Source organism: Panthera tigris, chromosome D1 (genome assembly GCF_018350195.1).
Source record: "Panthera tigris isolate Pti1 chromosome D1, P.tigris_Pti1_mat1.1, whole genome shotgun sequence".
Taxonomy (NCBI): Eukaryota; Metazoa; Chordata; class Mammalia; order Carnivora; family Felidae; genus Panthera; species Panthera tigris.
This window is the reverse complement of record NC_056669.1, coordinates 110,166,179-110,181,923: the sequence shown is the minus strand read 5'-3', so window position 1 is coordinate 110,181,923 and position 15,745 is coordinate 110,166,179. Positions and strand designations below refer to the sequence as shown.

The 15,745-nt window shown below is 52.3% G+C and overlaps 1 protein-coding gene across 7 annotated transcripts in view; it reads left to right on the top strand.

Annotated features, from left to right (window-relative positions):
* TESMIN (testis expressed metallothionein like protein) overlaps window positions 1-15,745 on the top strand; it is a 40,838-nt gene that overhangs the window by 10,900 nt on the left and 14,193 nt on the right. For 6 of the 7 annotated variants that reach the window (XR_006208349.1, XR_006208348.1, XM_042958477.1 and 3 more), the window contains exons 6-7: window positions 579-670; window positions 5,163-5,234. Coding sequence is in view for 5 of the 7 variants with exons in the window: in XM_042958477.1 (XP_042814411.1) it covers window positions 579-670; window positions 5,163-5,234 (164 nt within the window). In the remaining 2 variants the exon portion in view is untranslated. The remainder of the gene's footprint in view (window positions 1-578; window positions 671-5,162; window positions 5,235-15,745) is intronic. The other variant, XM_042958478.1, reaches the window with a different exon arrangement.

Sequence of the window (15,745 nt, the reverse complement as noted above, 5' to 3'; positions counted from 1 at the left end):
GGGCGTGGAGGGTGCGGGGCTGTGACGTTGTGTCTGGATTTGTTGAAACTGACGATATAGATGAAAAACTAATGGTCGATAAGACTTCGGATGTCAAGATCTCTTATGTTATACCAAGAATGTAATCATAATTGAAGAACGGCTCCAGCTTACGGAAGCTTGCAATTGAATTTATTTCACAGTTCGCAGTCCTAAAAACGAAAAAGCTGTCCGTGTCAGTGTCCCCGGCCGGTCGGCCGATGGCTGTCCCCTGTGTGGGGGTGCAGGACCCGGGCAGCCGTGGCTGTGCCCCACCCCAGCGCCCCCTGGTCCGCACAGGCAGGGCCTTCTCCTCCCGGGCACACTGTGGCCAGGGGGTGTGGGAGACCTGGGCTGGGCTCCCCCCGACTGCTGCTGAGGAGCCTTGGCCGGAGCCCCCTCGGTGTCAGTGGGGTCGTGGTGGTGATAGGTGATAGGTGACGTTGTAAAGTGATCGTGATGTAACCACCAGTCACTGTTGTCTGTACCTAGGGGTTGGCGGGACGGAACTTTTAAAACACGCACTAATTCGAAATACGCTTGCCTTTCACTTTATACAGCTCGATAACGGAGCCTTACCATCCATAGTCAACGGGTCTACTGTCCCTTCGGGATCCACCCTTCCAGGACCACCCAAAATATCTTTGGCTGGGTAAGGATTAAAAGCAGTCAATTGTCGCTTTCTTTAATGTCAGAGTTTAAGAGGCTCTTGGGTACATTTGTGATTTTATCGTAAGTTGCAAAATCAGCTTTGCCTGTAAACCTTCCTGACCTCTCGAGACTGTGTTGTACGTTGAGTGGTGACAGTAACGACGTGGCCGCGTGCGTCTGTGTGTTGTGGCTGGAGAGGCTTCCGCGGTGCCCGCTGGGCCGTGCCAGTGTTTCGGAGGCTCGCTGCCGCTCGTAGCTCTGTCTTGGGTTCACGTCAGTTTAAACTGAGAGGCTCTATTTCCTTCTTGGCTGGCATCAACGTAAGTGATGGTGTGGCACTCACCTGGCGGTGGTCTTGGTGTGCCCTTACCCCTTTACCGGCCCCTGCCCGCCGCCGCCTCCCTGCTGGGTCAGCCCCCACTCAGTGGCGGGCGCGAGGCACACGGTCTCCACGTGGGCACGGGCCGCACTTAATCTGGGATCTCGTCTTGCCCTTTTCAAGTCATGTCTCTGATTGTAACTAATTAAACTAACCAAGCTGGCTGGAACTTTGTCAAGTTAGCGTTCATGCGCTAACCTTGGATGGGGCGCCCCTTTCCGCCCCATCCATCGGGCCCCTTAATTACTTGTGGAGGTCAGTGTATTCCTGCCTCCGCGAGTTTGGGGCGCACCACCTGATGTGGTCGGACAGCCCAGGGCCCGAAAAGAAATCAGGCCAAGCAATGCAGGAAATGTTCCCTGGGGCCTCTGGGGCCCTCCGGGTCCCTGTGGGGCTTGTGGTGGGAGGAGAGGTGTCTGGGGGCAGTTGAGAGGCCAGGCGAACCGCTTGGCGGGGTTCTGGGTTTCTCGATGCCTTCCCCTCCACGCGGTCGCTGGGCAGTGTCGGTGGCTCCCATGGTTCCCTGCTGCTGCTGTGGTTATAGCAACCGGTCTTTTGGGGGGGGGGTGTACCGGGGCAGTCGATGACTTTCCGTTAACTTAATGAGGTCCGGCTGTGTGGAGTCCTTGTCCTTGCTTCCCTCTTGGTGACGGATCCGTGAGGGTGTGGTCGCTGTTACCGAAACTGGTCCTACCTACCATCATGGGTCTTCACGTCCCTGGACAAGCAGCCGCTACCTGGGCGACGCCTCCCATCTGTGGTTACACGACGTGACCTGTGACGTCACCATCCCGAAGACACCCCCTTTATCTTTCTTGTGCCCCCGGGAGCATCTGGCCCATGGTATTGCTTCACGACGTGCTTTGGTGCGTCTGGCACCATCGAGGGGATTTGGTGCTTCTAACACTTTATTTCAGGTGTGTGCTCTTGGGGTCACGGTGCCATCCGGGGCTCCTCTGTGACTCGGCCGACCCACATTTTCCCGGGGGAGCAATAAGGAGGGAGCTCTCTGTGCGGCCCGTCCCCCACCGTCTGCCCAGGCTCTCCTAGGTTTGCTCCAGCAGTCACGTATCTTTCTCTATTTCGAAGGAACTGTGCGGGTCATACAAATATTCTTCCCTTACAAATGGTGTGCCGGGAACCACACGGGCTTTCTGTTTGTGTTTCGTTGGTGCCAACGATGCCTTGATTCGATGTCACTCGACTGAACGGCCCTGGCGATGTGTATCCCCACCCTCCGTACCGTTGGTGAAAGTGGCATCTGGACGGTACTCAGGACCGTGCCGTTTGTGGTAAGCGGGCGGTCCGAAAGCTGCTGCTGTGCGGCTCTGTGCGAGTTCCCAACCACGGCTGAGCTGCGCTGCCTCGTCACCCCCTTGGGTGCTCATTAGTTTCCTCTCTGACTTCCGCAAGGTAACGAGGTCAAATAAGGTCTGAAGACATCGGAAAGGGAGCCGCGTCGGCCCCGTGTGGTCTCTCGCCCAGCACGTGACATGGAGGCAGGCCAGCCGTCCTCCAGGGCGAGCTCACCCCGTCCTCATTCTTTCGAGTTGGGCGGTGGTGAACTGGCTAACTTATTAACTAGCTTGTCGTATCAGTAAAAATATCCCTTTAATAATTCATGTCCCGTCACCCCCGTATGGCTTTAGTAATCTTGTTATCAGTCGGGTGTCCGGGTGAATTCGGATACGTCGTAGATGCTACTATTTTGGGCAACGTCATGAGCGTTACAATAAAGAACATTCACGAGTCTGTTTCTCTGAAAACTGCTTTCTTAAAGACGAGGTCATGTCGCGGTGGTGCAGTTTATTTATCGTGCTCTTCTGAGGCAGAGTCGTGCAGATCTCTCCTGACTCGGTTATTTGCAGGGTGGCGGAAGAGCGTAGACAGGTGTTCTTGGAGCCATGGGATTTTCCAGTTTAGTTCCCGTCCCCAGCACGACTGCCCCTCGTACGCTCTGTGCTCACCCCTGACGTGGTCTCTTCGCTCCCGCGGCTACTGCAGCCGAAACACCCCTGTGACCGACGGTGTCCAGTTCTGTCTCCTTCCAAAGTCGTTGGTTTTGCGTTAACTTCTTCCATCTATACTAAGCCACCGTTTCTGAATTTTATATCCTTTACAGTCGGTATCGAATCGTGTGACAGCCGATTCTACGATACCTTCTGTCCTCCGAGTTGTCAGTTGTGTATATCTCATGTTCGAAATTATTGGCTGGATTCCTCCAGGGCTGGCACTATAAGTTCTTACCGTAAAACCGTGGCTGGCGAGGAACCTGTTGTGCGAGCGTCCCGCAGGACGAGCAACCACTTCCGATAAATCTTCACTTGATAAACGAGCGGCGTCTTGCAACACGAGTAACACGTGATGCCGAACGTCACATGATTACATCGGAGCCAATGGTTCTTGAAATTCGCTTTGATATACGAGTGCTTTGGATGCCAAGCATGTTTCCGGAAGGAATTATGCTCGCAGACAGACCAAGGTTCTGCCGTGTAGTTTCTGGCGCTCCCTGAAGCTCTTATCTCAGTTCCGACCACGTGACAGTCTCTCAGGAAACGCCCGGTGGCATCTTCCTGATACTGGACATTTGTCGAACTGCACTCTGTCCTCCCACAACTAAGGCAGGTCACCCCTGGGCTGTCCCCGTGCGCCCCCACCCCATCTCTTAAAGGGAACGACTTTGGTTCCTCTGGACAGGCACTGCGAGGCCACGCTGTGCCCCATTGTGGGCGCAGGTCCGAGAGGGCCGAGGGCAAGGGCAGCGGAGTGGGTGTCCACACCCCCTCCTCGGAACAGCCCCGGTTCGATCCCGGGGGTACAGGCCAGGGCGTAGTACGGCCAGATCTGCCACCTCTGGGCACCCGTGGGGACAGAAGTCGGCAAGTGTGCTGCCCGCGAAGGGGAAGAGTAAACTAGACGAGTAATGAGTTAATATGGCATTCAGGACACAGTTTGGGCGCATTATCTTAAACACGGGAGGATCTCTGCAAGTACGAATTAGCAGCTCACCCCAGAGCCGGCGACCAAGTGTGGGGCAGGGGTGTCACGAAACAAGCCCAGACAGGCAGGCTGCTGGGGCCAAGGGGTGCTGGGTGGAGCGTGCCAGCGCAGGAGGGACCCCGGCCAGGGCACACGCGCTGGGATCCGGGACGGGCCTCAGTCCTGGCTCCCGTAGTTGAGAGTGGGCAGAGTGCGGTAGCCACGGAGCAGAGGGCACAGAGTGGTCCCCGTGCCGTGTGGTGGCAGGAGACTGTCGGCCACCGTTGGCTGTGCCGAGCACCTGCTGTAGTTCCTGTGGGAAGCCCCAGACCGGAGCAGCCGGGGGGGACGCAGAAGCGAAGCCTGCCCGCGCCATCGCGGGGAGCGCGCGGCCCCGGGGAGGGGAGCGCACGCGACCCGGGACAGCCCCGTCGCGGCCGGGGTTCTTGTGCAGGTGCTGGTGTCCACGCCGTGGCGGTGAAACGGCTCACGCCACCGGAACAGGGGGCAGCACCGTCAGGGGCAGCGCTCGGGAACCGCTCCCGATTGGCGATTTGCGCACCCACAGCTGCCCCCCGCGGCTGGCGGCGGCCAGGACACGTTAGCCTCGCCTCTGACGCCCCTGCAGACGGCCTCCGGGCTAATCCCCGGAAGAGTCAGGAGGGAGGTCCCTAGCAGCCACACGGCAGGCACACCGGACGCTTGCTGTGACACTGCGGACGGCCCCAACACCGCGGGGACGATACGAAGTGATGGCTTCCCTGTCGTCCTGCTCATACCATCCGTCGGGGTTCAGGCTTTAGGAAGCACACGGTGAAAGGAGCTATTTGGTGCGAGGGGCCCCACATAGTCGGGGTTTAAGCAGATCGAGGGAAGGAGCTCCCGAAGTCTTCGCGGGGAGGGACCCGCTCCGCGCCCCCGGCTGCACGGGTGGCCTCGCGGGCTGGGACCGGCCAGGCCGGCTCCGTCCTGCGAATGGGCACGCCGGTCCGTTTGTGATCAGGCCCCAGTGACTGAGACCGATAGCTGTCTGCTGTTGCGATTTTCAGTTTCTGTTCAAAAACGCCAGATGCTTAGCTAAGTCTCCTTTTAAAGAGTAACGATCTGAATACATTTTCTTTTTTAATCTTTGTAGAGTAACTCTTAGTTCATGGGACACAAAGTCTAAAAAGCCATGTAACTGTACCAAATCCCAGTGTCTGAAATTGTAAGTAATCACAAATCCTTCATTATTAAATAGAAATAAGGTTGTTTAGAAGCCAGTAAGTGGAGCAGAGTCCAGATGTGCCTCACGGCTCGCAGGGCGCACGCCCAGCTGAGCCCCAACGGCCGCGTCCCCACGCTCGCCGTGGGCCAGAGCCACAGGGACGTCGCGCTTCCCGCATGAGCCCGGGTCGGGTCTCGGGATTGTCTGGACCAACGCGCAGGAAAGGACCCCGCCTGTAACTTCCCCGGGTCTTGGTTTCCCCGTCTGCCCCTCGGACGAGTGCCGACCGAGGCCCCCTTGCTGAGCGTTAAGCCTAACATTTCCGCATCCTGGTTTTTACGGTTCGAGGAACTGGATAACTCAGTATTGAATTTTCTCGGAAAAATTTCCCCCCAGGGAGGCCAGCTGGCAGGAGCGGGGGGTGGGGGGGGTGGGGGGGGGGGGGGGGGGAGGGGGGTGGGGCGGGTCCCTCGGCAGAGCCGTGGGCCGGGGTGGACAGCGTGGCTGACACAGGAGGCGGACCTCGTCGCTGCGGCTGGCAGCTCGTGGCCCCGGCCTCCTCTCCCGCCCTGCCACGCGTTCACGTGAAGCTGCTCGTGGTGTCTGCCCCGCTCCCAGCTGTGCCCGGTCTCTGCCCCGAAGGCCTCCTCAGCGTTGAGTGACACGTTGGAGGGACAACCACCCCCGTCCGCATGTCTGACACCGTCTGTGCGTGATTTCCCCTTGCAGCGCTCCCGCTGAAGTCACTGACGGGGACAGTGACTCGGGGGCGCACGAGTGGGGGTAAAAGTCCACAAGAGCGAGAAACCTGGTTCGCTGACAAGAGCAATTCATTCTCCAGAAGGCAGTGCCGAGGTCTAGGGTCGTCCCTGGGCAAGCGTTTGAGGTGCCGCGGGTTTAGCGCACGGATGCGAGTCACACACCTGTCTGAACGCCGCGGACGCGGGGACACCACTGCCGTGCGGCCCTGGGCGAGGAGGAAGGACAAGGGAGGCACGTGTGACGCCGTCGAGCCCAGCGGCCTGGCCAGACGGAGACGGCTGACGCGTGGGGGGCACGGGGCGGCGTGTGGAGCGGACAGGGCTGGCAGGGTGGCAGGCCGGGCTGCAGTCTTGTTTGGGGACCGGGGAGGCCAGATGGCCCGTGGGGCCTGGAGCGAGGGGGAGACGACAACCGGGGACGAAGTGAGGGGGCCCCTGAGGACTTGGAGGTCAGGCGAGGCTCCGAGAAGGGTTTAACTCACTGATGACCTCACGACGGAAGGCCAGAGAAGTAGCTTCTCGCCCGGAAGCAGCTTTCCCGACTGATGGGCGACTGATGCGTTAAAGAAAGAACTTACCGCCCCGAGTGGGCGTGGTCAGCATTGGAACAAAGGAGAAGGAGGTTCAGAGCGTGTCCTGTGCTGTCCAGAGAAAGGGGGCACTGTCCCCGGGGGACGTGGGCACTGCCTTCCTCTGTGCGCAAGGGACTCACAGCCCGCACACCGTGCTTCAGGTCCCCCGCCCTCTGACCGGGGGTTTAGCTCCCCCGGTAGCCCCGCGCTGAGAGGCCAGGGCCCTTGGATAGAGGATGTGAGCGTGATGGGCACCGGAAGGGACGTTATTTCCACCAGAAGTGAACACGTGGCACTCTGATCCGTGTTTTGCTCCGTGATTTCTTTTTCCCTTTTACTCTTCTGTTGCTGCTACCTACGCCTTTTTAAATATTTTTTGTAACGCATTTCAGGCATGGACTTTGCCTCGTAATTAGTTTATAAAAGCATTGGTTGTGAAAGCCACTTGGATGGCAGGGTTTTTTGATGCAGACAGTGGCCTAAGTGTGGAACTCTGGGCCTCTGGACGACGACGTCGTAGAGCAAGGAGGGGAGCTGTCAGGGACGACGGAGGGTCTCTTCCTGTCTTCCTGTGTCCTGAGCACAGTCGGGCTTTATGAGTACGGGTGCTTTCCAGGGCAGTTTTAATTAATCAGCAAATCCAAACAAGGCTGTTTAAGTATCCTTTGGTGCAGTTCAAGTTTTGCTGAGATGCCGGGTGGGATTTGTTGGGAGCAGTTATGGTATCCACTAATCAAGTCTACATTAAAACAAAACCAGAACTAAATCAAGATTTTAATCACAGATCGGCAGTCTCCGTATTGGGTTTTCAAATGGCCCTTTGTCTCCGATTAAACAGGTTCGTGAACTAAATTAGCTAGGATTTTGTGGCTGGAAGATCGACCCCGGGTGGTCGTTTCGTACAGTCTCGTGTTTCTGACCGGTGCCTTGGCTTCCTTCTCTTACGTTTGAAAATATTAAATACTTCCTTCATCCCTATGCAATGACTCCTAATCCTGATATTTATAGAGTCCTTGCTTGTCTGCTGCTGGTGCTTCCTTCTCTTGATTTTTCCCTCCTGGTTTGTTACCTCGTGTATTTGGTGAGTTTTCAAGCATCGCGGATTATACCCATTGGGACGGGATCCGTGGGGATTCTTCGAGGTTGGCCGGAGGGGGCGTTCCTTCAGAGAAGGTTCGTGTTTGCTCCTCCTCGGGCTTGGTGGCGCTTCCAGTTTGGACAACCTAAAAGTGTTGGCTAAGATTTGTTTTGTTTTGTTTTGTAGGCCACACAGTTAGTACGAATTCAGATCTCAAACCCAAGCGAGCCCCCTCCTCCCGAGCCAGTGCCCAGATGGATGCTTTTTTTTTTTTTTTTTTTTTTTTTTTTTTTAGCCATTTCTTTCACAGAACGTATTTTCCTGGAGCTCTCATTTGCCGGGTCCAGAGCTCCCACCGTTCCAGCCCGCTGTGTAGCTCTCGGAGGTGACCCCCACCGCCTTGGGTGAGCCCTGGGCTGTGCGTTCATGTACGTAAAGCACTTAGAGAAACGGCTGGGGTACTGTACGTGTTCCTAAAGTGTTTGCCTCCGCCGTGGTCATCCCGCCTCGCCCCTCCCCGTAACAGTTCAAACCAAAGCCTTGGCCTGTCAGGCTCGGCAGACGCCCTACGCTGTCAGCTCGAGCTCGGTCCACTGAATTTTTGTGTCTCTTTTACTTTCTGGCCCCTGAGGGGTTTCCTTGTTTCCTTAAATTTCTTACCAGCTCAGATGTGCATCTAAAAAGGTTTAAAAGCTTGTTTAGTTATTTATGTTTATTTTTTAAACGTTTATTTTTGAGAGAGAGAGAGAGAGACACAGAGCGTGAGCAGGGGAGGGGCAGAGAGAGAGGGAGACTCAGAATCCGAAACAGGCTCCAGGCTCCGAGCCGTCAGCACAGACCCCGACGCGGAGCTCTAACCCATGAACCGCGAGATCATGACCTGAGCCGAAGTCGGACGCTTCACCGACTGAGCCCCCCGGGCGCCCCTAAAAAGGTTTCAGATATTTAATGCCAGTGTTTTAACGAATTTGTCAGGATGGCCAGTGAGTTAAGAATAAGTTTAGAACGTGTGTTGTCTTAGATTTTTTCAAACACATTAAGACTCCACAATTCTAGGATACAGGGTGCCTCTGGGAAGTGAACACACCACAGGGCAGCTCAGCTATTTTCTTGAACAGTATCATCCCCTTCCCTAAGTCACGGAGTAGGATTACCCAAAAGCGTTGACAGGCTGCCCTCTTGCCAGCCCCCAAGCACCTCGAGAACAGCGCCCTTAACAGGTGGTGCTGCTTCCGTGGGTTTCACGGGCAAAAGAGGGGCCACCTCACTTCACCTGGGGGCAATGGATGTGGTTTCCTAGGCAACAACGAGAGTCGACTCCGGAAGGGGGGACGCTACAAGTCCCTAGAGCGAGAACACGTAGACCGCGTGCGACGGTGGTAACAACGCGTGGCCACCTAGGAACGAGGCACCCTCCCAACGACCGCCATCCACATCCATCCGTCAACCAGCCGGCAGTCCGATTTTCTGCCACCGGAGACTCGGAACCCTGAGGTCTGGGTCGAGCGAGTCTGCCGAGCGGGGGAGCCTCAGACCAGAGAGGACGGCGCTTCCCCCGCTCTCTTGCTGCCGCCAACTTGGGCAGACCGGTCCGGGCCTTTCTGGAGAGCAAAGCAATTTTACGTAGACGGGCAGGTCCACATAAGTGGCGAGAACAGGAGTGGGAGTTCACTTGGGCACCGAGGTATTTGTCCTGACCCAACACGTGGGGTTTTCAACCCAGACGGCACTCTGACCCTGCGGAGGGGGCACAGACGGTTGTACTTCTCACGAAGACGGGGACTGCGCGTAAGGTCTGAGGTCTACCGAGCACTCGGTACACGTGGTTTAACATCAGCACTGACTGCTGATGGACAGGCATTTTAAGTTTAATGCGGTCAAATTTGTCACTTGTCTTTATTATTACTGCCTTCTTGTCCAAGAAGTCCAGACATACCCCAAGTTTAAAACATTTTTTTTAATGTTTTTATTTATTTTTGAGAGAGAGAGACAGAGCGTGAACAGGGGAGGAGCAGACAGAGAGGGAGACAGAATCCGAAGCAGGCTCCAGGCTCCGAGCTGTCGGCACAGAGCCCGTCGTGGGGCTCGAACTCACAAACCGCGAGATCGTGACCTGAGCCGAAGCTGGATGCTTACCCGACTGAGCCACCCAGAGGCCCCACCCCAAGTTTAGTTGTGCTGTTAGAGTTCGTCCTAAAGTTTTAAAGGTTCGCTTTTCCCCATCGGGACCTTAATGCACCTGGAATTGATTTTTATGAATGGCATCAGGTAGGGGATCTGATTTCGTTGTTTTTTTTTTTTCCATATGTGCAATTAATTGTCTAGCACCATTTATTGCAAAGCCCTAACACAGTCCCGAGCGATCTGCAGGGGTTTCCCGTCGGCTGTCAGGGTTTGGTGTCTGTGTGCGGGTCTGGATCCTGCTCCAGGCGTGGGTCCCACTTCTTAGTTGTAAGGATTCGTCTGTAGATTTCCTTCACTTTTGTATTTAAACACTCATCTTGTCCACAAATGATGACCATGACATCTTTCCTCATCTTTATACTCTTTTCCTTTTTCTTGCCTTATCCTCTTAGCGAGGGTCTCTACCACCGCGATGAAAGCAAGTGCCCACAGTGGTTACTAGTTGGCTCCTGGTTTTACTAGTAATATTTCCAACATCGCTTGCCCTAAATAAGATATTTGCTGCAGGGTTGTGAGGCCGTATACCTGAGGCGTACCTGAGACGTACACCCGAGTCATTTCGGGGCTCGTGCGGCAGCTGTCAGCGTTGGGGTGTTGGCCTCCCTTATCGGCTGCCCCAGCCCTCGCCTTCACCTTCATTCCAGCCACCGGGGGAGACGAAGGAGGGTGCAGGCACACTTCTCACCTTTCAAGGCATAACCAGAAATGGCCCAAATCACTTCCACTCACGCTCCGTTGGCCAGAACCTATCACGTGCTCAGACCAAGTTTGGTAGGAAGCTGGGAAATGTCGTCTTGAGTGGAGCCAACCACGTGTTCGGCTGGAATTGCTGTTGCTGTAGAATAAGGGGGGAGTGGTTACCGTGGAAACGCTGCTTCTCTGCCCCACACCCGTGTCCGGCTAAGGGGGGTCTCCTCTTCCTGGTTCATAACACGCTTTCTTTTTTACTCCTCTTATAAACGAGCGGTGACTTTTATCAAAGGCTTTTCCCCGAATTTGTGGCAATGATCATTGTTGTCTTCTTTTGATCTTACAATATCATCTGTTACAACAAATTTTCTAATGTTAATCCACCCTTGTATGCTAGGGGGTGAACCGAAATTGATCACAAGGTACCGCGTTTACCTTTTTTTGTAAACACTGCACGATCCGGTTTTCTAATATTCTGCCTAGGACTGACTGCATGTTTTCTTGAGTCGGGTAGAGGTACAATTTTCCTTTCCCACTTTTTTCAAACTTTGGTTGTGGTGTCAACACCAGCATTTTATATTGCCTGATAAAATGCATTATCGGGCTTCCCTATCCCCACTCCACCCTCTTCTGTGAAGCCTCTGAGAAAGCCTGGGTAAGGTAGCATTTATTTGTTCTTTGAAGTTTGATTACACTTCGCCTATAAAACCATCTGGGCTGGAGGGCGCCTGGGTGGCTCAGTCGGTTAAGCGTCTGGCTTTGGCTCAGGTCACGGTCTCACGGCTCGTGGGTTCAACCCCTGCATCGGGCTCTGTGCTCACAGCCTGCTTCAGGTTCTGTGTTTCCCTCTCTCTCTGTGCCTCCCCTGCTTGTACCTTCTCTTTCTCTCTCTCTCTCTCTCTCTCTCTCTCAAAAATAAATAAACATTGGGAAAAAAAAACCCATCTGGGCTGGGTGTCTTTGTGGGTTGGAGTGAGAGAAGGGGATGGGCTACTCAGTCCACTTTCTCTCATGGTTATTGCTTTCTCTCGGTCTTTATTTCTTCTTGAGTCCATTTTAATATTTTCTATTTTTCTTGAAAATTGTTGAATTCTCTAAAATGTTAAATCTACTCATATTCCTGTTTATATGTTCTTACATTGTTTTGAAAATTGTCTCTGCAAAGGGGAGCTTGGGTGGCTCAGTCAGTTGGGCGTCTGACTTAAGCTCAGGTCATGATCTCACGGTCTGTGAGTTCGAGCCCCGCGTCGGGCTCTGTGCTGACGGCTCAGAGCCTGGAACTGCTTCTAATTCTGTGTCTCCCCCTCTCTCTGCCCCTCCCCTGCTCACACTCTGTCTCCCTCAAAAATAAATAAACATTAAAAAGAAATTGTCTCTGCATGTATCTTGTAAATTTTCTAATATTTTAGTTTTAATTTCTACTATCATTTGTTTGTACCCTTTCTCCTTCTCGATCTTTCCCACGAGGAGTTTGTCTGTTTTGTCAGCCCGAGGCAAGCTTCAGGCTCTGAGCTGTTAGCACAGAGCCCGAGGGGGGTGGGGGTCGGGTTGAACCCATGAGCTGTGAGATCATGACCTGAGCTGAAGTGGGACACTTAACCGCCTGAGCCACCCAGGCGCCCCCTAACTGCTTATTTATTTTCATTCTTTCTTGTTTTTTTTTTTTTAGGAAATGCCTTTAAAGATTTAGATTAACCCTCTGCACCTGCTGTAATGCACCTACAACAATTGGTAGGAGGCACTGTTGGTGTCACTCACTTGAAATATTTTTACTTATTTATTTTTTTAATGTTTATTTATTTTTAAAAGAGACAGAGCATGAGCGGGGGAGGGGCAGAGAGAGAGGGAGACACAGACTCGGAAGCAGGCTCCAGGCTCCGAGCCGTCAGCACAGAGCCCGACGCGGGGCTCGAACCCCAGAACCGCGAGATCATAACTGAGCCAGAGTCGGATGCTTCACCGACTGAGCCACCCAGGCGCCCCTAACTTTCATTCCTTTTTTAAGGCTCAGTAGTATTCCACTGAATGAATAGACCACGTTCTGTTTAGCCCTCCATCTGGTAATGGACATATGGGTTGTTTCCACCTTTCGGCTAATGTGATTAATGCTGCTGTGAACCGTGGTGAACCAGCATCTGTTGGAGTCTCAGCTTTCAATTCTTTTGGGTCTGCATACCCACAAGTTGAATTGCTGGATTGTGTACTAAGTCTGTGTTTTAGCTTTTTAAGGAACTGCCATACTGGTTCTCTTTTTAAAATTTTTCAACGTTTTTAATTTATTTTTGGGACAGAGAGAGACAGAGCATGAATGGGGGAGGGGCAGAGAGAGAGGGAGACACATAATCGGAAGCAGGCTCCAGGCTCCAGGCTCCGAGCCATCAGCCCAGAGCCTGATGCGGGGCTCAAACTCACGGACCGCGAGATCGTGACCTGGCTGAAGTCGGACGCTTAACCGACTGCGCCACCCAGGCGCCCCCATACTGGTTCTCCACGGAGGCCGTACCACGTGACATTCCCACCAGGAACGCACAATACCACTTTATTTTGTAGTCTCGGATTACAGTTTTTCTTTGCTGCTTTTTGCCCAATACCCGCTTCAGGAAATTAGCACTAACCGCCAAGGTGGAGGGAGTTGAAAGTGAGATTAGTTAAGGGGCTATCACAAGAGTGTGGAAGAGGTGGGGAAGACCTGAACTAAGGCAGGGAGGGTAGCAATGAAGGAAAAACCCAGAGACTTAAGAGACATTTCAGACGTGTACATTTACTCATTCAATCCCACAAATATTTTTGAACGCCTGTGGCTTCAGGACTGAGGAAGACCAACATGAACAATATAGTCATGGTCCCTGCCCTCTTGGCACTCACAGCCTGATGGCGGAGATGGGCGTGCATAAGATAATCATATCCATAAAGGTCGGCGTGGAAATACGGAAAATGTGGCAAAGGAGCAGTAATGGGTGTGTGCGGGTGGGCGGAGTTGACCAAGTGTGAAAGCCAGAGAAGCTTCCCTGAGGGAGGGGTGTTTGGATGAGGAGAGTTAATCAGGTGGAGGTGGATTGAAAGCGGGTGGCTAAGAGTGCTCCAGGCAGAGGAAACAGCAGGTGAAAAGGCCCTGGGGCAAGACAGGGAAGGGATACGGGGTTCTAGGAACAGAAAGGGGGCCAGTGCCACTGTTGGAGTATTGTTCATATTCCAAAATCTGTAAATTGATCTCAACGTTCAGTAAAAAGAGAACTATTAAATAAATCATGCTGGTGCTACAGAGTGGGGCACTTTGCAGTCATTAAAATGGTGTATGAATCTATTTACATGGGAAACACTCATAATATTGATAAGTAGTAAAAGCAAGTTGTCATAGTGATTCCTGATATTGGTAAGTAATAAAAGCACACTGAAACAGTGTATAGAATATGATCTTGCTTTTGTTTGTCTTTAACATGTGATCAAACAACATATGTTTATTTTGGTACATTTAGTTTTAGAGAAAAAGTCTGAAATACGTTCACTGAATGATCATCTCTAGGGAGTGGGATTCTGGGTGATTGTAATTTTTTTCTTTGTGCTTATTTATACTGACACGCTTTTGTTCAACCAATGTCATTCACCTGCATAAAGATAAAATTAAAAAAAAAAAGACATTTCTGAGCCAGAATCAGCAGACTTGGTAACTCCTTGGGAAAAGAGAGAAAGAAAGGTAACTGTCAGAAAGGACTCAGGATTATTTTAGCGGTAGACGGCACCACGGATTCAGAGAGGGAGCACGGCTTGAGCAGGAAGTGGTGGGAGAAGATTGCAAGTTAAGGCTGGACACTGAGGTGGAGGTAGAAACGTCTGAAAGGAAGTTGGAAATGCGGTTCCGGAACATAAGAGTGTTACAGCCCCTGAAGCAAACGTGCAGCGAAGGGGTCTTTGCATCTCCAGTGAGGAGGTCGTTGATTGCCTCCGAGAGCCAGTGGGGCAGAGAAGAAGGTCCGAGGGCAGTAGGGTAAAGGGTGAATGGGAGACGAGGAAGAACAAGCAGCAGATTTAGATAATCCTTTCATGCTGATGGCAGAAGAAGAAAACAAGGATTTTAGGGTAGGAGACAGAGCAGGTTTGGGGACAGAGATTTAAAAATCTTCAACTTAAAGTTAAAAAAAGCAGAGGGGCAAGAGTTAATCGATCAAACCACCCAGCAAAGTATGTAGGACAAGAGATGACATGTGCCTGGTCTGGACCTTGGTGAGTAAACATAGTTTGACTGGGTATAAAATTCTAGATTATCAGTTTTCCTCTCAGAGCTTTGAAGATATAGTTCTACTGTTTTCCATGATTTCTAACAAAAGTACACTGTCAATCTAGGTAACCTGTCTTTCCTCTCTGGGGCTTTTAAGATTTCCCTTTCGTCTTTGTTTTTTCTTTGTGTATGTCTTTTTGGGGGTTCGCTAAAGTTCTGAAATCAGTGGATCCACGACTTTTGACAGTTCTGGAACACTTACATGTGTCCTCACTGCACACAGTCTCTTCATCCTGTAATGCTAATCTGCCATTTTCTAGCCTAACTATCCACCGTTCCTCATAACCTTTTTTCTGTGTTAAAAAAAAATTTTTTTTAATGTTTATTTATTTTTGAGAGAGACAGAGACAGAATGCGAGTGGGTTGGGGCAGAGAGAGAGGGAGGCACAGAATCTGAAGCAGGCTCCAGGCTCCGAGCTGTCAGCACAGAGCCTGACACGGGGCTCGAACTCACGAGCTAGGAGATCATGACCCGAGCCTAAGTCGGACACTCAACTGACTGAGCCACCCAGGCGCCCCTTTTTTTCTGTATTTTTAATCTCTTTGTTTATGATGCACCTCGATCTTAATTTCTTATCTTTCAGTTTATCCTTTTTCACTTTGAATTTAGTTATTATTTTTATTCAGATTGTACATACAGAGAGTTTGTTTTTTTTATTTTTATCTTTTTAAAATTTTTGTTTATTTTGAGAGAGTGAGAGAGAGAGAGAGAAAGAGCACACACAGAAGTGGAGAAGGGGCAGAGAGAGAGAGGAAGAGAGAGAATCCCAAGCAGGCTTCATTGACTCTGACAATGACTCTGACTCTGACTCTGACTCCACTGACAGTGCAGAGCCCAGCTTGGGGCCCCATCCCACCAACTGTGAGATCATGACCTGAGCTGAAATGAGGAGTCGGACGCTCACCCAACTGAGCCACCCAGGTGCCCTTATTTTTTTATCTCTTTTAGA